Source organism: Trichechus manatus, unplaced genomic scaffold (assembly GCF_000243295.1).
Source record: "Trichechus manatus latirostris isolate Lorelei unplaced genomic scaffold, TriManLat1.0 scaffold00042, whole genome shotgun sequence".
NCBI lineage: Eukaryota > Metazoa > Chordata > Mammalia > Sirenia > Trichechidae > Trichechus > Trichechus manatus.
This window is the reverse complement of record NW_004443978.1, coordinates 14143481-14167594: the sequence shown is the minus strand read 5'-3', so window position 1 is coordinate 14167594 and position 24114 is coordinate 14143481. Positions and strand designations below refer to the sequence as shown.

Here is a 24114-nt window from a genome sequence, read left to right as displayed (position 1 = left end):
TTAAGATTAGGACAGTCTTACCATGATGGCTGGTTTTATATGCAAAAAAAAAAAAAAAAAAAAAATCACATTTTGTGTTTTAAAATGTAAATAGAAGTTACAGAGCATAGATTGCTCTTTGGAAATGTTTAATACAGTGAAAAATAAATGTTAGGTAGTTATTATCTCCAGCATACCTCAAGTATATAAGGATTGTTAGGTTGCATTTTAAAATTGGTAGGAATGTTTTGAAGTTATTCCTCTTGGGGTCATTACTGATCATTATAAATTCCTCTGACATATTTTCAGAAACTTGCCCTTCTTTATTGTATACAATTCCTAAAACTATTGTCTTATTTACAAGTAAAATAATGTTTGGCATTGACTCTTCCTTCCCATGTCAATTCAGAGTGCTCATTTTACAGGTAATTATTTATCAGTTTATTTCCTACCAAGGATTTGTCTTTTGCCAGGGTACCAATTATGCACATTTTATATTATAATCTGTCTCACTTGCATCTGACCAGTAACGATTGGATTATTTACTGGCAGGGGATTCCTCTTAACAGTTATCACCTTTCTGGGAAATTGCCTATTCTAGGAGGCTGTGCTAGCTAAAATATTTTACCAAAGGACAATTTACATCATCAATAATTTTTAGTTTATATGTCTCCAGGCTCCAACACAAATGCCTAAAATAAATAAAGCACCAATTATGTGAAATGTGAAAAATACCTTACTTACCATATTTTTCCTTCCTTTTGCATTTACAGATGTCATCCATACTGTAGGACCAATAGCTAGAGGACATATTAATGGTTCCCACAAGGAAGACCTTGCAAATTGCTATAAATCGTCTCTGATACTGGTGAAAGAAAATAACATCCGATCAGTTGTAAGTACTTTCACGTTCCTCATTTTTTATTCTTTTTCAGGCTTTATGTTTTGGAAATCAATATTGTCCAAAAAGATAAATTATATACAAAACAGCATCTGCATGAACTCATGGGTGAAGTTTTTCTGCATATTTTAATCACAAGATACCATCTTTCATATTGAATATCTTCAATCCTGAAAACTAAGTTTAAGGGTCTTAGCAAGTTATACAGCTTACTGGTTATCATGACGCTACTCTTTGGTGAGCCGTAAGTGTTTGCTTAATGGTTCGTGACATTTCAAGATTTAAAACCATTGAAATCCAGAAATGGACCTATGTCATCTACTTTCTTCTTTCTATTTAGCCAATATCTTTGGAAAAAATAAAGATGATGGTGATGGTCAACAGATTTAAAGAAGGGAAATAGCAAGTGTTTTGAGTTTATCATTGTATTGTCCATTTTGTTGTATATTGGTAGTATGTATTTATGCTTAGAACTCAGTTTAATCTTTATCTACATGTATGAGCGTGTATGTGCATATATAAATATGTTAGTTCAGAAATGGTTCATTTGCTGAAATTTACTATGTGTGTATGTGTGTGTGTTTTAACTTGAAAGTTGTTATTCTTTTAGATTTAGTTTGCTTTCCTAAACTGCATATGCCACATGGCTTTTAAGTTTTATCAATTTAGACAGAGAGTTCAGAAAATGTGGATTTAATCTATTTTCTTACCAGTAGGCAGAGATGAAAAGAATTCTCTTCTAGCTGGATTTGGAGGTATTTATTCACCTGCTTTTATTTTGTAGCATTTTATATCTTTGTTACATTGCAATTACACAAGGAAAATAAAACCATGAGAAAAATGACAGTGTAAATATCCAATATCAAGTTACTTTTTCCAGGATCCTTTGGTTGACTTAGAATTTTGCTGAAATTGTGGGTCAGGAAGATAGTTAAATACTTGACTTCTTAGCAGATTGAATGGATCAGCATTGCTTGGCAGTTCACAAAAGTGGTGGTTTTATTATTTCTGTGAAGGAATATTGAGAAACAGACATGGATGGGCGCTGTACTCTTCACGCATGATTATAATTATGAAGTGCCTTTTTCAATGCAACTTTGGTGAATTTGCTTGAAATAAACATTTTTGCAAGCCAATTATTCAGCCTTTTTAATCTTTGTACAATTTGTAACAGAGATGGATATTTATTTCACTCTGATACTTAAAAATACTGTTTTCAAATGGATCAATATGCAAGAACCTCTTCTGTCTGAGAGGAAAAAGTAAACTACTAAACCAGTTGGTTGATTTTGTTTTCTACAGGAAAATAAGGAAAATCAAAACAGGTGTGCATGTTCTGGTAGTAATTAAAATTTTGTCAATATGGCTATTGATTTTTTAAAAATTAAGAAACTGAAGTGCTTGAAAAAAATGGATATGTATAGAAGTCTCTAACTTGGATTGTACAGATCTGGAGACCTGATGGAAACTCGCTAATGAATTCATTGGCATCCCTGGCAATTTGTTTCTAAAAGCCAAGAACAAGTAAAAAGAGGCCAGCTCATTAGAAACAGGGTAAAAGCAAAACTTATCCTCTTAATAGGAAAAAGAAACATCCCTAACTATGATCATCTTAAAGCAATTATATTTGTTGTCATGATACTTGCTACCATTAGGTAAAGAATAGAGGAATTATGTTGTTGTTAGGTGCAGTCCAGTAGGTTCTGATTCAAAATGACCCTGTGTACAACAGAACAAAACACTGCCCAGTCCAGCTCCATCTTCATAATCATTGTTACGTTTGAGCCCATTGTTGCAGCCACTGTGTCAATCCATCTCGAGGATCTTCCTCTCTTTCGCTGACCCTTTACTTTACCAAACATGATGTCCTTTTCCAAGGACTAGACTGTCTTGATAACATGTACAAAGTATGTGAGATGAAGTCTCACCATCCTTGCTTGTAAGGAGCATTCTGGCTGTATTTCTTGCAGGGCAGTTCTGTTCGTTCTTCTGGCAGTCCATGGTGTATTCAATATTCTTTGCCAACACCATAGTTCAAAGGCATCAACTCCTCTTGAGACTTCCTATTCATTGTCCACCTTTCCCATGCATATAAGGCAGTTGAAAATACCATGGCTTGAATCAGGTGCACCTCAGTTTTGAACACTTTTAAAGAGGTCTTTTGCAGTAAATTTGCCCAATGCAGTACGTTGTTTGATTTCTGGACTGTTGCTTCTCTGGGCATTGATTATGGATCCAAGTAAAATGAAATCCTTGACAACTTCAATCTTTTCTCCATTTATCATGATGTTGCTTATTGGTCCACTTGTGAGGATTCTTGTTTTCTTTATGTTGTGGTATAATCTACACTGAAGGCTGTAGTCTGATCTTCATCAGTAAGTGCTTCAAGTCCTATTCACTTTCAGCAAGCAAGGTTGTATCGTCTGCATATTGCAGGTTGTTAATGAGTCTTCCTCCAATCCTGATGCCATGTTCTTCTTCATATATCATATAGTCCAGCTTCTCATATTTTCTTAGCATAAATATTGAATAAATATGGTGAAAGGATACAATTCTGACGTCCACCATTCCTGATTTTAAACCACACAGTATCCCCTTGTTCTGTTCAAATGACTGCCTCTTGGTCTATTACTCATGAGCACACTTAAGTGTTCTGGAATTCCCATTCTTTGCAATGTTATCCATAAATTAATATGATCTACACAGTTGAATACTTTTGCATAGTCAATAAAACACAAGTAAACATCTTTCTGGTATTCTCTGCTTTCAGCCAACACCCATCTGACATCAGCAATGATATCCTTCATTCCATGTCTTCTTCTGAATCCAGCCTGAATCCCTGGAAGTTCCTTGTTGATGTACTGCTGCAACCCTTTATTGAATTATCTTCAGCAAAATTTTACTTTTGTATGATATTAATGATATTTTTTGATAATTTCTGCGTTCTGTTGGATCACCTTTCTTTTGAATGATACAAATATGGATCTCTTCCAGTCAGTTGGCCAAGTAGTTGTCTTCCAAATTTCTTGGCATATACAAGTGAGAACTTCCAGAACTGCATCCATTTATTGAAACATCTCAATTGTTATTCCCAAATTCCCGGAGTCTTGTTTTTTGCCAGTGTCTTCAGTGTACTTGGAATTCTTCCTTCAATAACATTGATTTTTGATCATATGCTACCTCTTGAAATGTTTGAACGTCAACAGTTCTTTTTGGTACAGTGACTCTGTCATCTTCCTTTGATGCTTCCTGTGTTGTTCAGTATTTTGCCCATAGAATCCTTCAGTATTGCCACTAGAGACTTGAATTTTTTCTTCAGTCTTTTCAGGTTGAGAAATGCCAAGTGCTTTCTTCCCTTTTGGTTTTCTAACTCCAGGTTTTTGCACATTTCATTGTAATAATTTACTTTGTCTTCTCAAGCTGCCCTTTGAAATTTCCTCTTCAGCTCTATCATTTCTTCCATTAGTTTTAGTTACTCTATGTTCAAGAGCAAATTTCAGAGTCTCTTCTGACATCCGTTTTGGTCTTTTCTTTCTTTCCTGTCTTTTTAATGTCCTCTTGCTTTCTTCACATATGATGTCCTTCATGTCATCCCACAACCCGTCTGGTCTTTAGTCATTAGTGTTCAATGGGTCAAAACTATTCTTGAGATGGTCTCTAAATTCAGGTGGTATATACCCAAGATCATATTTTGGCTCTCTTGGACTTGTTTTAATTTTCTTCAGCTTCAATTTCAACTTGCATATGAGCAGTTGATGGTCTGTTCTGCAGTTGGCCCCTGGCCTTGTTCTGACTGATGATATCGAGCTTCTCCAACATCTCTTTCCACAGATACAGTCAGTTTGATTCCTGTGTATTCCATCCAGTGAGGTCCATGTGTTTAGTTGCCATTTTTGTTGTTGAAAAAGGTATTTGCAGTGAATAAGTAGTTGGTCTTGTAGAATTCTATCATGCTATCTCCAAGGTCATTTCTATCATCAAGGCCATATTCTCCAACTACGGATCCTTCTTTGTTTCCAACTTTCACATTCCAATCACTAGTAATTATCAATGCATCTTGATTCCATGTTTGATGAATTTCAGACTGCAAATGTTGTAAAAATCTCCAATTTCTTCACCTTTGATATAAGTGGTTAGTGGGTAAATTTGGATAATGGTAATATGAACTGGTCTTCCTTGTAGGCATATGGATACTATTCTATCACTGACAGCTTTGTACTTCGGGATAGATCTTGAAATGTTCTTTTTGATGATGATTGCGATGCCATTTCTCTTCAATTTGTCATTACTGGCAAAGTAGACCATGTGATTGTCCAATTTAAAATGGTCAATAACAGTCCATTTAAGCTCACTAATGCTTAGGATATCGATCTTTATGTGTTCCATTTCATTTTTGATGACTTGCAATTTTCTTAGATTCATACTTCGTACATTCCACATTCTGATTATTAATGGATGTTTGCATCTGTTTCTTCTCATTTTGAGTTATGCCACATCAGCAAATGAAGGTCCCAAAAGTTTTACTCCATCCACGTTATTAAGGTCGATGCTACTCTGAGGAAGCAACTCTTCCCCAGTCATCCTTTGAGTGCCTTCCAACCTGAGGTGCTCATTTTTGGCACTACATTCGATAATGTTTTTCTACTATTTACAAGATTTCTACTGGCCAATCTTTTTCAGAAGTAGAATGCCAGGTCCTTCTTCCTAGTCTATCTTAGTCTGGAAGCTCTGCTGAAATCTACCCACCATGGTTAACCCTGCTGGTTTTTGAAATACTGTGGCATAGTGTCCAGCATCACAGCAACATGTAAGCCACCACACTAAGACAAACTAATAGACAAGTGGTGGAGAGGAGTTATAGATAAGTTAATTTTCATCAGATGGCCTGCAGATTGTATTAGGTCTACCCTAACATCTTTGATGGTAATTTTGAAGTCAGTTACATATTACTTGCATTAAATCAGCAGGTGGTGAAATTGAATTCATCCCAATATTAGTAAGTGGAAATGGAGATGAAAAATATATGCAAAATGTGAAACAAAATGTCTAGATAATAACCATGATCTTGGATGATTGACTAGAGTTGTCATCAAATGACTTACTGCTTATTCATAAAAAGAAAGAATACTTTCTCTTCCTTTTCTTTCTTTTTTTTTAAGAAAAAGACTTTCTACTTTAAAAAATACACATGTATTTTATTTTTGGCGAAAATATACACAGACGATCATACATCCATTCAACAATTACTACATGCACAGCTCAGTGATATTTGATTACATTCTTTATATTGTGTCATCATTCGATTTCTCTCACCATTGTTTCACCACCATTGGCTTAGACTCACGACCCCATAAACTGCTCATTTATGCTTTATAGTTACTGTTGTGAATTTGATCCGGTGTATATAATTCTTTAAAGAAGTGCAGTGCTAAAGGTAAACATTCTTTACTAATTCAGTTAAACTGTTGTTTACTTTGAAGATGATTTTGGGGGATGGTTTTGGTTCAAGGTTCATAAATTTTCTCAGGGCAAGAGATTTGTGGGTTCCTCCAGCTTCAATGGGCCCAGTAAGTCTGGATTCTATAAGAAATTTTAAATTCTTTCCCACAATTTCCCCCCTCCTCTTTTACCAGGATATTGAGTCGTTGATCAAAATGTTTAGTAATGGTAGCCGGGCCCCCTTCAGTTCTTCTAGTCTCATGGCAAAGGAGGCAGTAGTTTATGGAGGTAACTAGATCAGCATCCAGTTCCTTCTCCAATTTCCTGGGTCTCTTTCCTCTCCTGCTCCAAGCAAACAGAAATCAATTTTTGTATCTTGGATAGCCAGCTGCAAGTTTTTAAGACCCTAGGCACTACTCACCAAACTTTGGGGTAGACTAGAAACTCTAAAAAGAATGTTAGGCCAGTTGGCTGGACAGTCCCAGGAAGCCATGACCCTAAGCATAAGGACCAAGAGAAGTAATCCCACAAAGTGTTGGTTGTGCTTAAGTAGTTTCAGTAACTGCATGCTATCTTTTTTTTTTTTTGAGATTGCTGCTGTGTTGTTGTAAAATTATATATAACACAACGTTTGTCATTTTCCCCTTTTTCTGGTGTACAACTTAGTGATATCAGTTACATTAGCTAAGTTATGTAACTATTACCCTTAATTGATGCCAATCACCATAGACACAAACTCGCTACTTCCCAGAAATGATTCCCTCTCTCTCTCTCCCACCTCCCACTCCAGGTAAGCACTGATAATCATTTGTCTCTGTATATTTACCTATTTTGCCGTCTCATATAAGTGAAGTCATACATACAGCATTTATCCTTTTGTGATTGACTTATTTCACTCTGCATAAAGTCTTCAAGATTCATCCACGTTGTAGCAAAGATCAGGACTTTATTTTTCTTTATGGCTGAGTAGTATTCCATTGTATGTATGTGACCTATTTTGTTTATCTATTCAATTGTTCATGGTTACTCAGTCCCTAGGGTGTACACCTAGGAGTGGAATTACTGGATCATATTGGTAGTTCTATTTCTAATTTTCGAGGAATCATTATACTGTTTTCCACAAATATTCTACAATATTACACTCCCACCAGCAATGGATAAAAGTTCCAATTTCCCCACATCCTCGTAAACATTTATTTTCTGTCTTTTTCTTTTTATCATTGCCATTCTAATAGAGGTGAGGTGGTATCTCATCGTAGTTTTGATTTGCATCTCTCTAGTAGCTAATGACACTGAGCATCTTTTCATGTGTTTGTTGGCTGCTTGGATATCCTCTTTGGTGAAGTGCCTATTCCTGTCCTTCGCCCATTTTTTGATTTGGTTATTTGTTTTTTTTGTTGTTAAGTTATACTAGTTTTATATGTATTTTGCATATTAGACCCTTAACAGATACATGGTTCCCAAAGAATTTTTTCTCAGTCTGTAGGTTGTCTTTTTATCCTTGATTAAGTTCTTTGATGAACATACATATTTCATTTTTATGAGGTCCCAGTTATCTATTTTGTCTTCTTTTCCTCATGGATTTCTTGTTGTATTTGATAATCTATCATAAAAAAAAAAAACTAGCTCCCATAGCTTCATACCAATATTTTCTTCCAAGAACTTTATGTTTTTAGATTTAACATTTAGGTCCTTGATCCATTTTGAATTAGTTTTCGTGTAAGATGTGAGGTATGGGATCTTGCTTCCTTTTTCTGCATGTGGAAATCTAATTTTCCCAGCCCCATTTCATGAAGAGACAGTTTCTTCCCCATTGAATTGACTTAGCACCTTTGTCAAAAATTGGTTGACCATAGATGTATAATTTTATTTCTAGGCCGCCAATTCTATTCCATTGATCTCGGTATCTATTATTAAAACAGTACCAGACTGTTCTGATTACAGTAGATGTCTAGTATGTTTTGAAATTGGGAAGTTTGAGGCTTCCCACTTTGTTCTTCTTCAAAATTACTTTGGCTATTCAGGGTCTCTTTCCTTTCCATATAAAGTTGAGAATTAGTTTTTCCATTTTTGTAAAAAATGCTGTTGCAATTTTTATCAAGATTGTAGTCAATCTATAGATTGCTTAGGGTGGTATTGACATTTTCACAATATGAAGTCTTGCAACCCATAAGCACAGAAAGTCTTTCCATTTATCTAGATCTGCAACAGTGTTTTATAGTTTTGTCTCTTGCAGCAGTGTTTTATAGTTTTTATTGTATAAGTCCCTTATATCCCTGGTTAGGTTTATACCAGGTTATTTTATTCTTTTATATACTATTGTTCTTTTTTGATTTCCTCTCAAATTTCTCCTTGTTGGTGTATAGAAACTGAACTGATTTTTGTGTTGATCTTGTACCCTGCAAATTTGCTGAATTCTTCTATTAGTTCTAGAAGCTTTCTTGTGGATTCTTCAGGCTTTTCTATGTATAAGATCATGTCATCTGCAAATAGTAATAGTTTTACTTCTTTCTTTCCAATTTAGATAGCTTAGTTTTCCTTTTTTTTTTTTTTTTGCCTTATTTCTGTGTATAGAACTTCAGTACAGTATTGAAGTGCTGATAGCGAGCATCTTTGTCTCATTCCCATTCTCAAGGGGAAGGCTCTCAGTCTTTCTTTACTGAGCATAATGTTGACTATTGTTTTTTCATAGATGCCCTTAATTATGTTGGGGAACTTTCCTTCTATTCCTATCTTATTGAAAGTTTTTATCAGAAAGGGGTGTTGGATTTTATCAAATTTCTTTTCCACTTCTATTGAGATGACCATGTGGTTCTTTTCTTTTGTTATATTACTGTGGTATATTACATTGATGGAGCCCTGGTGGCACAGTGGTTAACAGCTTGACTCCTAACCAAAAGGTCAGCAGTTTGAATCCACCAGCTGCTCCTTGGAAACTCTATTGACCACTTATACTCTGTCCTATAGGGTTGCTATGAGTCAGAATCGACTCAACGGCAACAAGTTTTTGGTTTATTAAATTGACAGATTTTCTAATGTTGAACCATCCTGGCATTTCTTGAATAAATCCCACTTGGCAATAGTGTATAATTCTTTTACTATGTTGTTGGATTCTGTTTGCTAGTATTTTATTTATAATTTTTGCTTCTATATTGATGAGGAATATAGGCCTGTAGTTTTCTTTTCTTCTGATGGCTTTGTCTTTGGTATCAAGGTAATGCTGGCTTCATAGAATGAATTAGAGGAGTATTCCTTCCTCTTCTGTATTTTGGAAGGGCTTGAGCGGATTAGTGACAATTCTTCTCTGAATAATTGGTAAAATCCCCCAATGAAGCAGTCTAGTCAGGGACTCCTTCCCCCTTGGAATTATTTTGATTACTGATTCAATCTCTTCTCTTGTTATGCATGTGTTGAGATTATCTACCTCTTTTTCTGTTAGTTTAGGTAGGTTATGTGTTTCTTGGAAATGTGTCCATTTCATCTAAGTTTTCAAATTTATTCAAGTACAACTTTTTATAGTAGTTTGTTATAATCCTTTTTATGTCTGTTGGATCTATTGCGATGCCTCCAATTTTATTTCTTATTTTCATTATTTGCTTACTCCCACTTTTTTTCTTTGTCAGTAGCTAAAGGTTTGTCAGTTTTGTTGATCTTTTCGAAGAGCCACCTTTTGGTTTTGTTGATTTTCTCTATTGTTCTTCTATACTCTAAATTATTCATTTCTGCTTTGATTTTTGTTATTTCCTTTCCTCTGGTAGCTACAGGCTTAACTTTCTCTTTGTTCTTCTTTTGTCTAGTTTCTCATGTTGTAGAGTTAAACCGTTGATTTGAGATCTTTCCTCTTTTTGATGTAGTCATTTATTGATAGAAATTCCTCTCTTAAGATTGCTGTCCCTGTATCCCATAGGTTTTGGCATGATGTGTTTTCATTTTTGTTTAACTCCAAATATATATATTTTTTTCACTCTTGATTTCTTCCTTGACCCACTGGTTGTATAATAGTGTGTTATTTAGTTTCAATGTACATATGTGTTTTCTATTCTTCCTTGTATTATTAATTTCTAGTAGTATTCTTTTGTGGTCAGAAAATATACTTTGTGTCATTTTAATCTTTTTAAACTTGTCAAAGCTTGTTTTGCTACCTAGTATATGGTCTATCCTGGAGAATGTCCCATGGACACTACAGAAAAATGTGTATTTTTCTGTTGTTCGGTGGAACATTCCATGAATGTCTGTTAGATCTAATTTGTTTATGGTATTGTTCAAGTCTTCTATCTCCTTGCTGATATTCTTTCTGGAAGTTCTGTCCAGTATTGACAATGATGTATTGAAGTCTCCTGCAACTATTGTAGAGTTGTCTTTTGCTTCTTTCAATTCTATCAGTATTTAATTTATGTATTCTGGTGCATTGATGTTGGGTGCATACATATTTATGATTGTTATATTTTCTTGCTTGATTGTTCTTTTATTAATACGTAATGTTTTTCTTCATCGCTTATAATGTATTTTGACTTAAAGTCTATTTTGTCTGATATCAATATGGCACCCCTGCTCTCTTTTGGTTACTCTTTCCATGGAACATTCTTTTTCATCCTTTCAGTTTCAGTCTGTTGGTGTCCTCGGGTCTAAGATGTGTCTCTTGTACATAGCATATCGATGGGTCATGTTTTCTTATCCATTCTGCCACTCTCTGCGTTTTGCATGGAGAGTTTAATCCATTTACATTTAAGGTAATTATTGCTAAGGAATGACTTACTTCTGTCATTTTGTTATTTTTGTGTGTCTTATAATTTCTTTGTGTTAAGTTTCTTTCTTGTGTTGAGTCTAATTGGTTTCTTCTTTCTCACCTTATGTCTATATTTCTGAAGTATTTTCTTAATGATTACGATGAAAATTTCATTTGAGACCCTACATTTACAACAACCTATTTTAACTTGATATAAACAGTTAACGAACAGCAAGTAACATACAAATAGAAAGTAACATACAATATTAACATACTTAAATTCTAATCCTCACTCTCTCCTCTCTTCCCGTTTCTCTTACTGTATCACTTTTCACATCATTATACATTCTGTGTCTGTTAGGATAACTTTGTACTTCTTTATTATACATTCAATAATATAAAGCTTGCAGCACATAAAGACTAAATTTACCCACTAAAAATACCCTGCAACAGACTTTTTCATTTGCCTGTACCATCATCACCTTTATTGGAGATCTCTCCTTTATTTATTCATTTAAATTGTCTTACCTGTGTACTGGATCGAATAGGTGTCTAGTGTTCTTTCCTTTCCACTTGAAGGACACTCATAGCTCAAACTTCCTTGCCCAGACTGCCTTCACTGAGGCCTGGCTGCTCCCGAATTCTGACCATCAATGGGTTCCACTTGATGCTCCTTCTTAAGACCCACATGGCCTCAGGCTTGCCGTATGCCAAGATGCCCTTTCATATGTCTAATGTAGAGGCTTTTCTGCCTGTAGTGCTTTTACTGGGATCCAGCTCTTTGCAAAGTCTGGATCTCACTATTTGCTGCATGCTGCCACTCCCTCCCATGACCCCTGTGGTACCAAGCCTGCAGTGCACCAACATGCACTTTCTTAGGTGTGTTTTCTTAGGTTTCCCTGCCCATGATGCCTTCACGAGGGCCTGGCTGTTTGGAAATTCCAGGCCTCACTGTGCTCTGTGCTGGTTGCTGCCATCCCAAGATGATCACACTGGGAGAGAGTGGGATGGGGATGCTCTGCTCTCCCACAGTCAGTATGTTACCTTTTACTTGAATCAGGTTCCCTTTGGTCTTTCTATCCTTTATTTGATGTCCAGAGTTCTGAGACTATCAGTTTTTCCAGTATTTGCTAGTTTTCTTCTTTAATAGTTGTGAGGGCTCAGGGCATGCAACTATTTATGCTGCCATCTTGCTCTGTCTTCAAGGGCTATGTACTTTATAGAGAATGTCATGTTCTTGAAGGACATTAAATCAATAATAATTATGATAAAAGGCCATAGAATCCTCATTATTTGGGGAGAAACAGAAAATTCTTAGAAATTCGATTATGACTGAATACATATCCTATACTATATGCTTGTAGTTTGTAGACTTATCACCACAGAGGAGTAGAGATGGTTGCTATAAAAGACCTAGTTATTAAAGACGGAAGATATAAACAACTTGAGCTCATGTCAAAGAATATTTCTCCTAGCCCTTCTACTGGATTGGCTTAGTGTTTGATCTAAGATATATCACTTGGTCACCATGGACAAGTCATGTCAATATTTTGTAGCCTTAGTTTCCACATATTAAGAATCAAAAAATTAATACTGTAATCTAGACCTGTCTACCACATGGGGATCAAATGAGATAATGAATGTAAGATAACTGGAAAAATGAAATTATCTATAAAAGTGTTTGGCAATATTACTTCAAATATAAAATGTTTTAACATTTTATGATTTGGCAAATTAGGAAGTAGAGATCGTTCTTGCTTCAATATCTGTTCTGAAAACAATATCTCTAAAGACATACCATATTATTTCTTGATGTTTTTGATCCAGAAACAAATTATTATGCAGTATTCAGTTAGTATGTTACATTTATTTAAGCAATGAAAACTACTACTAGCATTGTTAATAACTATTAATAGCATATCATCTGTAATCATTAGCAATATTATTGTTAATATTGCCAACTCATGTGTGCATTAACAGTATTTAGCACAGAGCCTACCACAGGGTTTTATTGCTCAGTATATGCATTGTATTAAATTAAATTATATTAACCACGTCACTAGCTATAATCATCTTGAATTTGCTAATTTTTAATCTTCAAAAAGTGCTCTCATCTTATTATGGTTTCTCCCATTATGTGTTGTTTGGCAGAAAAGCTACAAAAATGAATAAGAAGTATATAGTTAAGTTGGGGTAGCTGATATGTAAGAAAATAGCTATGAGACAATATGGTAAATACCATAATGAGATATATTGCTTTATTGGTCCTGATCTGCTAGACTGTACTGCAGTAACAAAGAATTTCAAAATCTTAGCGGCTTAACCCAACAAAAACTTACTTGCAATTCATGTTCTAATTCAAAGTATATTGCCACAAGGCTCTGTTCTACGGTTATTCAGGGACTCTGGCTTAGGGACATTCCATTATCTTGTAGCTATACAATCGAAAATTTACAAGCTCCTCAGTCATAGAACAGGAAATTTTCAAAATCATACATGGAATGTTTACTGCCTTAGCCTAGAAGAGACACGCATCATTTCTTCTCCCATTTCCTTGGCCAAAACTATTCACATATTCCGGTCTACCTGCAAAGAGGCTAGGGAAATGCCCATGAACAAACTAAATACTTGGTGTGCTATGGATTGAGTTGTGTCCCTCAAAAATATGTATTGTAAATTCTAGCCCCGACACCTGTGGTTTTAATTCCATTTCGGAATGAGTTTTCTTGGTTATGTTAATGAGGCAGTATTAGTGTAGGTTGTGTCTTAAGTCAATCTCTTTTGAGATATAAAGGAGCAGACTGAGCAAGCAAGCATAGATGTGGGAAGATAGATGACACACCACATAAGATCTCCAATGAACCAAGAAACAGAAGCTGAAAAGGGACAAGGTCCTACCCCCAGAGCCAACAGAGAAAGAAAGCCTTCCCCTAGAGCCGGTGCTCTGAATTCAAACTTCTAGACTCCTAAACTGTGAGAAAATAAATTTCTGTTTTTAAAAGCCACTCATATGTGTTATTTCTTTTGTAGCAGCACTAGATAAATAAGACAGAAATTGGTACCAGAGACTAGGGTGTTGCTCTAACAAATACCTAAAATGTGGAAGTGGTTTTGGAATTGGGTAAGGGGTGGAGGCTCAAAGAATTTTAAGGTATCTAATAGTAAAAGCCTAGATTGCCTTGAAGAGACTGTTGGAAGAATTATGGATGTCAAAGGCAATTCTGGTGAAGACATAGAAGGAAGTGAGGAGAGCACAGAGAAACTTCCTATCATCTTAGACAATACATATGACATCATCAAGAGAATGTTGCTAGACATGCAGCCATTAAATGTGCTTCTAGCGAGGCTTTCAATGGAAATGATGAACATGTGATTGGACAATGGAGGAAGGCTGATGCTTTTTACACAGTGACAAAGAACTTGTCTGAATTATGTTCAAATGTTTGGTGGAAGGTAGAACTTGTAAGTGATGAACGTGGATATTAGGCTGAGGAGATTTCTAAGTGAGATCGTAAGGGTCCATGTGGTTTCTCCTTGCAGTTTATAGTACAATGCGAAAGGAAAGAGATGAACTTAAAAAATAAACGTAACCAATGCCATGGAATGAGTTGTATAAAAATGTTAAATGGGAACCTAATTTGCTATGTAAACTTTCACCTAAAACACAATAAAATATTAAAAAAAAAAAAAAAAAAAAACTGTCCAAAGTAAAGACAGAGCTTAAAGATTTGGAAAACTCTGTTGTACAAACTAAGGATACGTGTCCTAGAACATTCACCAAGGACTGGGCTACACGATCTTTTGTTAAAGAAATTAAGCCATGACTGATGGATCTAACCAACTACCTCAGAGGAAAACCCATAAGCCTAGATGAAGGGGACAGAGACAGACCAAAAGAAGGAAAGTTGTCTGCCTCTTGGAATTCTACAGGCAGGAAACAGGTCAAAGGAGCTATATCTGTTGTCCTCCTAGAAAAAGAAAATGACCATCCCTGGAGCAGCTTAGAGATCAGCAGAACTGTTGGAAGGAGTACAGGAAGCAGGGCTGCCTCAGTTTCAAAGAGGGGAGTCATGGTCTCCTAGGTCTCAAAGGGTGGACCCACAGCTTCCTAGGTTTCAAAGGCTGGAGCCATATCCTCCTAGGTTTCAAAGGGTAGAACCAAGTCCTCCTAGGTTTCAGAGTCCGATCTCCACCAACTCTGTTCCAGAGTGTGGGGCTGTCATTCAGGTGAGCCAAGAGGATGGGGCAGTCACCCAAAGCTGAGGAGGCAGGTCTGCCATGCCCAAAGGCCAAGAGAATGAGTCGATGCCTAAAACTGAGAGGTCTGGGCTGCCATGCCCAAAGGGTAAGAGAACAGAGCCTACTAGGGCTGAGTTGGCAGGGTCACCACTCAGGTGGATTAGGAGAATGGGGACTCCCAAAGATGAGGGAGCAGAGTTTCTGTCCCAGTGGGCCTGGAAGGTGGGGCTGAAGCCCAGGACCTAGAAGCCTCTACCCAGATTCCAGAGAGTGTGGCCAACACCCAGAGTCTGGAACTTAGGAACGGAACGTGTGCGTAATATGGGGACTGCCTGTATGAAGAAGCAGATAGAACAAGCAAGCACAGATGGGGGAAGATAGATGCCACGCCACATGAGGTCTCCAACTGACCAAGAAACAGAAACTGAAGAGACAAGGACCTGCCCTCAGAGCCAACAGAATGAGAAAGACTTGCCTTAGAGCTGGCACCCTGAATTCAGACTTCTAGCCTCCTAAACCGTGAGAAAATAAACTTCTGTTTGTTAAAGCCATCTATTTGTACTATTTCTGTTATAGCTACACTAGATAACTAAGACATGCTGAGCACCACTTTTCTGCCTAAGTTAAACCAAAGCTTTGGAATCACAGCAGAGGGATTGAAGATTCCTGTTTTACTCAGATTTCTCCAAAGAAATAGATTCTTCAAACCTTTACTGAAAGCAAAACAAATAGTATGAATATTTATTTAATAAATGTTAATATGACTTATTCTGTGTACCAAGGCATTTTTAAGTATCTTCTAAGCCGTAAAGATATATAGTTGTCATCTTCATATACAGAATTTGTCTCCATCTCCTGACCATCCAGACAAGTAAATGGACAAGAGCATCATGTTCATTGTGTGATTTGAGAATACTCTAGTTCTCTAATCACCGTTAAATATGAATAAGTTATGAGAGGCAGGCATTATTCTTTCTCTGCAATTTTCCTGAAAAGTATGAGGGAATTTATCAAATTACTTTGGCAGGATAAATTAGAATATTATAAAAGTACTGAGCACCTCAGCCTGGGGTGAGGAGGAGAATTGGGAAGGACTCCTCCTCTGAAGGGAGGTTGGGAGAAGCAGAAATCAGAATGGGTACAAATACATTTCCCTACTTCCCATCCCCCACCCTCACCCCTGTTTTGTAAAAGGGAGATCCTTTTTCAACAGAGATGGGGAAAAAGTGATAGACATAATTGCGTAGAAATAATGTAGTGATTTGGGTGTTGGTTGTGTCATGGCTAAAATTTTTCACTGTGAACAAACCATATTCCTTTTATTAGTCTGAGGATGAAAATTTCTTAAGTTCTCTCCTCTATCCCATTCTTTTTTGTGGCTTTTTTCAATATGTTTACTTTTGGTTGTAAAATAATAAAATAAATTAATCAATGGATTTAATGACTTGTTTTACAGTGACATTTCTCTTCTATTAATGATTCGTAAGTGCAGCTTTATTAATACTAAGGAATGTTTTAATTTAAGATTACAATCATGATTCCTCTTCCTATTTTACAATAAAGAGTTTGAAATGAAAAATCTGACCAATTTCTGCAAGTCCCTATTTCCTCTAACTTAGTCAAAATCTAATTCACTTATTTTCCTCCAAACATGAGTTCCCCTTAGGCAAAATTCAAATATATGCAAATTTAATTTTGTATACATAGTTGACCATCTTGAGAATATTGATTCCAATACAGGCAAAGTTCAAGACCCCATGAAGGGGATAATTAGAAAAAGAATGAACTGGAAATAGGAATAGGAAAAAAAAAGTTTAAAAAAAATACAGACTTTTTTCAGTAAAACCTCGGGAAAGGTGAAGTTATATGTCAAAAAATAAACCCAGATCTTAGAACCACAGTATTCTAGCACATGTGACCTCAAAAGTGAAGTCAGTCTGGTGAAATCAGGCATCTGAATTATTTCTGGGACAATGGTGTGTCCTGAGAAAATTAACAGGATGTTGTTCACCTGGTTGGAGAACTACACATATACACAATGTCCTTTTGAGTATATATTACTTGCAACACTCATTGGAAATTGTGTATATAGGTGAAAATCTTGGTGAAATTTTAGGGGTGAATGTAGGGGTGAAGGCATGGAAGATAAGTTCCTGTTGAGCAAGGGCTGGAAAATGAAAATCAATAATACTGTTTCCATTATTAGTGAGCTCTGATACATTGTTATATATCATATCATCTTTATTATTTTGTTTAAGTCAGCATAGAAATATTCTATAAGAAATTTTATAAGTTATTCTTTACTCCATTTCTCCCTTTTTCATAATATGATCTTAAATCCCTCAATGGCAAATTCTTCTACCACCAGGTTCCGTTTAGGAACTAATTCAAAAAGGATCACAGTAATTTCTTCTCTCAGCATCAGTTAAAAGGTATAGATTCATATTTGTCAACAATATTAGGCATTTAGGAAAACTCCTTTTAACTGAAGAAATATAGTGCACCAGGTTTGACATTTTTGAGTGAGAACTTGTAATAAGAAAATTGATGTATTTTATTAAATAATGATTATAATTAGAATATAAAGAAAGATTTTTTATTAATTTATTTTTTTTTTGTTGTTGGGAATATACACAACAAAACATACACCAATTCAACCACTTCAACATGTACAATTCAGTGGCATTGATTGCATTCTTTGAATTGTGCACCCATTCTCATCCTCCTTTTCTGAGTTGTTCCTTCTCCATTAACATACACTCGTTCCCCTCTAATCTTTCCAGTTGCTCTTGTCACTTTCATTCCATATAGAGCGTAATGCTCAAGGCAGACGCTTTTTACTAGTTAACTAAACTACTGTTTGATTTTAAGAAGACTTCAGTAGATATTTTTGGTTTAGGGTTTAAAGATTATCTCAGGGCAATAGTTTCAGGGGTTATACATTCTCCCTGACTCCAGAAAGTCTGGAGTCCATGAGAATTTGAAATTCTATTTTGCATTTTCCCCTTTTTGATCAGGATTCTTCATAGAATCTTTGATCAAACTGTTCAGTAATGGTAGCCAGGCACCTTCCAGTTCTTCTGGTCTCAAGGCAAAGGAGGCAGTTGTTCATAGAGGCAATTACCCACACTTTCCATATCCTCCTCCTGTTCTTGACTCTCCTTCTTCCTCTGATCCTCCAAAAGAATAGAGAACAACTGTCATGCCATGGATGGCTGTTTGCAAGCTTTTAAGACCCCAGGCACTAAACAACATACTAAGAGTTAGAACAGAAACACTAAACACGTTATTATGCCAATTAACTGGGATGTACCATGAAACCATGACCTTAAACCTCCAAACCAAGGAAACAGACGTTTGGTTGTATATAAGCAGCCTCAGCACCTTTTCTTTTTCTTTTTGTAAATATTTCTATCACACAACTTTTGGCAATTCAACTTCTTACGGGTGTACAGCTTGTTGACAGCAATTACAATAATCGGCTCTGCAAATTTTATTTTAACTAAAAACTATTTTCCCATGAAGAATGTCTAATAACTTATATATGAATTTGGTAGTTTTATGTGATTATGAGCAGACTAAAAGATGAGTACTTTTTAAAATGGTGTGTCCTGCTTTGATTTCCACATGAGTGTCATGCTAGATGATTTATTAGATGGAAAAAAAATTATAAATATTCACTGGTAAGAACTGCTCCATACCAATAGAGATCGCTCAAAGCTAGATGATGTTCTCTTCATGAATCATAGATCCTGAGAAGTAATAGCTTCTAATGGAAGAGATGACAGACCTGCAGCTTCAGTGCTACCTCCAGGCATTGTGGCAATAAATGATTTTGGAATTCTGCATTTAATTGTTTCACCGTAGTGTAGGTTTTCATTTTAAGGCGTAGTCAAGTGAATCTTATTTTCTTATACAAGTTCCCTTCAGAGGAGGTTGCCATGGCAATGAGCTCTCAACCTGAAATTCTTAAATGCTTGTTTTATTTCATTATCTGAGTTTCCATTACATGCCACATCAGTTGAGTCCCTTCTTCAAGAAGACTTCTGCAGTCTTAAAAAGCTGACCCTTTAATTTTTCACCCCTGCTCCTCTGCCCAACTTGATGTCACTTTTTCCCAGCCAGCTTTCCATTTCAAAGTATCTTTGTCTCCAGCACTGATGGTTTGATCTTACCCTTATCTTTCTAAGCAACATCTAGTCTTGGTTTTCAGCTGTCTCATTTATAAAGGATGGGACTAAATCTCTGTGTCTTTCCTCGTTGGAGATCTTACAACTGTGTGACTAATGCTGCTGTTAATAAATAAGAACAACATTTTTATATTTGTTTGTCGCTTTACAGTTTACAACATGTATTTCTATATTTCATGTCATTTGCTTTTCAGATTCCCTAACTCACTGCCTGTGTTTCACTATCTAGCTAACAAACAAAAAGCTAGATCAAAGCTTTGCCTTCCCTTTTCTTTGCCACACTCACCCTTTATGAGATCTCCTAATGGATGTATGGGTTATGGAATCTCTGTGTTGGTGACACTCTCATCAGGTTATTACTGGGAGGAACAGTGTCCAAGGGCAGGCAGCAGGAATGAGGAGGAGGGAAAACATGGAATGATGGTAAATTCACAAATTATGCCTTTAAATAGACAATTATACACCTACACACATATTTTCAGATACTGCATAATTTGTGTCTCCTGTTGGCCACATAAGAGAGATTTGAGTTAGAGAGGTGAGATCATCCATTTAGCCATGAAATATACTAATACGAATAGCTAATATTTTTGAACACTCACTCCATGTCAACCACTGTGTTCTACTCATTTAAACCTCAAAACAATCCTGAGGACATATGAGGACTGTGAGCCAGAGGGACAGCAAATAGATTATCTAATTGTTCCTCTACCAAAAAGTGGAGCTGGGGTTTAACTAAAGTAGGAGAGGACAGCAGACAACATTTTGTTGTGTTGTGCATGGGGTTTCCATGAGTTGGGGCCCAGCTCGACAGCAGCTAAGAGTCTTAATCCAATGGTTTTAACTACTGTGCCCTTTCTTTTTTCCTTTTTTTGGTCTAATCCAATGGCTCTCAGTGGGGATAGTACTGCCTTCTAGGGAGCATTTCGTGAGGGAAGTTTTTAGCAATCACTGTAATTGGGGAGAGCCAGGGATGCTGCAACCTGTGGGCTGGTCAAGCACACATTGAAGATTATCCCACATACCATACAATGTTTTAATGTCTTGCCAGACAATCATATAACAGAAAAAGCTATTTGTAAACAACAAGATCTGAAACCTAATTCTATTTTACATAAAACAGAGTACTTTATATTGAACTACCACTCAAATTCAGAGAAGTTTGGACTTAGTTTGTTCACAGTTTTGCCAAGCTTGCCTGAGAAAATCATGTAATTAATGACAGTGCCACCCATAGTAGTTGAGTCATGCCTGTTTGAGTCTGTATTGGTAGATGTTCCTGGTGATTCTTTGTAAAGCCGCAAATATCTGACCACTTCATTATGTCTTCTATTGCAGTCATGCCTGAGTATTTACATGTTGAAAACAGAAATTTACTGTAAATAATATCCCTTTTATATCTATTTTGTATTACACTTATGGAATTATATTGATTTTTAAAAATTTGTGTTCTCCTGGAAGTACACCCTAAGACAAAGTTTCAGTGCAGGAGCTTTATTTAGGAGATGACCCTGGAGGCACTGCAGAGGAATGCAGAACTGAGATAGGGAAGGGAAGGCAGTCAATAGAAGGTGTAATGTCTTATCAAGCAAGTTACCACTGTGGGAAACTGAGGTTCAGTCCTGCTGGGTAACTCTGAGAGAGAGTATTGAACTTGCCTCATAGTTGTCTCACCTGAAGGATGAGGAAAGCTGAGGTATTTATCTACAGCTCTCATCTGTCATTGGTTGAGGATTGCTCCTAAAATATTAATTCCCAGCATCTCTTTTCTTACCCTTGGGCAGACTGAGAGAAAACCTTCAGGCCAAGAGTAATATCAAGGGTGTTTACTGGAGAATGCTGTAGGTAGGCATGTACTGGAATGATGAGTTCTGAGAAGATATGGGTAGGGCACTGACAGCTTCTGCTTCATGTATGTAGCTGATTTGTACCATTTATAGATTTCATTTCAGCATAGTCAAGAGGGCTTTACAAATATTTTCCATAAAAAGGGAGTGTTTGGTCTGATAGAGTTGAGAATGACTGATTCAAGTTAAGCTGAGTTTCTGATAGATCAAAGCTATATGCAATATGCTAAACACAGGTTGCCCAAAGGTTTTCTTTTTCTAGAATTAATGCATCCAAATTTTCTACTTCTATGATTTAAGTATGGTATTACATAAGTATCCTAAGGGTTGTAATTAACATGATAAGTGTTATATATCCTATAGAATGCATGGAGTCATGAAAGAAGAATGTAATGCTTAGGGAAAAAATAGCATCACAATATTGTGTCCTCTTCGTTGAATTTTTTCTCCAGGTCTCATAATACTAAACTTTGATTCATCATGCAAATCACAGTAGAGCTGGCCATCAAAGGTTGGATTTAGGTAATATTGGGATTTATGTTAATCAATTACAAGACATATTAAAAACTAAAAAATACAATTGTCATTGAGTCAATTCTGAGTCATGGTGACCCCATGTGTGTCAGAGTAGAACTGTGCTGTGTAGGGTTTTCAATGGCTAATTTCTGAGAAGTAGATTGCCAGGCTTTTCTTCAGAGTTACCTCTGTGTGAACTCAAACTGCCAACCTTTTGGTTGGCACCCAAGTGTGCTAACAGTGTTCACCACCTAGGTACTCCAGAAAACAATTAGGAGTGAGCCATTTCATTAGGACAACACTTTTAATTTTATTCCATTGTAAGGATTTTTACAAATAATATTTTCTTTTAAAATTTTAGGAAATACCTTATCTTATAATTTTTTTCCAAAAATCTTGCAATATAACTATGACCAATTCTTTCACAAGAGAATTATTTCATCTCATCTACAGTTTGAAATAACTAGTTTTAATCACTTCTGTATTCTGCAGGTCTAAATCTACTAGCAAAGAGCAAGGAAAATATATGTAAAATGAAAGTATAAAACATCTCAGTTTGGCAGGATTTGTCAACTTCATTATGTACAAGTCTTTTATCAGGCTAGCGAATATTCACTCTTGGTTTCTAAAACAGTATCTTCCAAAGGAAACACTGGGCTAGCACACTGTCAAAGAAAGTATATTACAGTGAGAATTATGCAGGAACAATAAACAGATTTGAAATGCAAGCTTTCATCTTTAGGGTTTTATTTTTCCCTGATCTGAGCAACAGTTATTAGATTACTATATCATAAGGAAATAGTCAATTCAAACCATGAACTGCATAGTCCCGAGCCTGCCATTAGCTTTGAACAAGTGGGCAATTTTGGCATATATCTAGAGGGTTAATAGTATAGAGCTAAGCCAATAGCTTTAAATTGTATGTTTCTCCTTGTAAATGTTCAAATTTATTTATTTATTTTTAGAAGCGCAATTCTAATGTATAGAATCTAAGCTATTCCTAAGCTATTGAACTGAGAGAACAAAGGAGCAAAACCAAACAAAACCAATAAAATTAAAAAAAATACAAATAAATCTGTCAGTTGCAAGAAAGCTCTCTAGAAAAGTTTATGCACAATTCAAGGGAGCTTTAAGGGGGATTTATTTTCTCTTATGGAAAAAGAATCATGAATTGGGGCCAAGCCACATACTATCTATCTTTGCCTACCCCATACACATAAAAATATACACACACACACACACACACACACACACACACACTTCTATAATGTGTAAAAGGTGAAATACCTTATTGACTGGTGTCTCATGGAAGTGGCAGAGTGTTGTAGCTAAAATTATGGCTTAAATACAGCAATGTGTTGTTGTTAAGTGCTGTCCAATAGGCTCTGACTTACGGTAACGTTTTACATAACAGAATCAAGAGGGAAGAAGCCAAGGGAAAGAGAGGGGTAGGTTACTGTAACACACTTAGGCTAGAGGACAAATAGGTGGAAGGATCGCACACCTGAATCCAGGGTTACACCATGTTCACATCCTGGCTCACTCTTTGCTGCCTCAGTCTTCTTGTTAATGATATGATTATGGAGACCAGAGTTGAGATTTGAGTAAGGGAATATGGCAGATGGACAGTATCTGGGACACACACTTGTTCTTTCAGAAAGACACAGAGGCCAATGTGCCCAGCCAGTAGCCCAATAATTAGTTGGTGGAACAGCTGTGGGTTTTGTCTGTATTTCTAAGGAAGAGCAGATGTGGGTTGAATGGGACCACAGTGGATGTCACCAATGGAAAATTAATTTAGGGATAACATGGCTGTTACCCAAGGGTGACATGATCCATGCTTATGACTTGGTGTTTCCATTGTTTTCTACTTAGAGATAACTTTTTTTCCACATGAATCATTTCTTTTAATAAATAAAGCATATTTTCATGGTTTAGATTTTAAATTACATTTACAGATGAGGAAAATTTCTAGGCCCAACTAGGTAATAGTGAAGCTACTACAGCTGGAAGGAATGCTTGCCTCACACGCGTTTTAAACCTGAAGAGCAGAGACTAGAAGGCAGAGGACACCAACACATCACCCTCTAGATTAGATAACTGGAGCTAGGAAGAGCAGAGGGCCCAGTGAAGTTCATGCAACCACCACCTGATCCCCTCACTTTCATGCTGCAGAACCAACTGAAAGTTATGTTGCTTTTAAATGAACTAGAGTAAGTTCCAATCATTTTAACTGAAACTTGCTTCTATTGGTAACATTTAGGCCAAGGGAATTAG

The 24114-nt window shown here is 36.2% G+C and overlaps 1 protein-coding gene across 1 annotated transcript in view; it reads left to right on the top strand.

The window, feature by feature from the left end:
- MACROD2 (mono-ADP ribosylhydrolase 2) overlaps nt 1–24114 on the top strand; it is a 2703848-nt gene that overhangs the window by 1525710 nt on the left and 1154024 nt on the right. The window contains exon 6 of the mRNA XM_023731427.1: nt 753–874. Coding sequence (XP_023587195.1) covers nt 753–874 — 122 coding nt within the window. The remainder of the gene's footprint in view (nt 1–752; nt 875–24114) is intronic.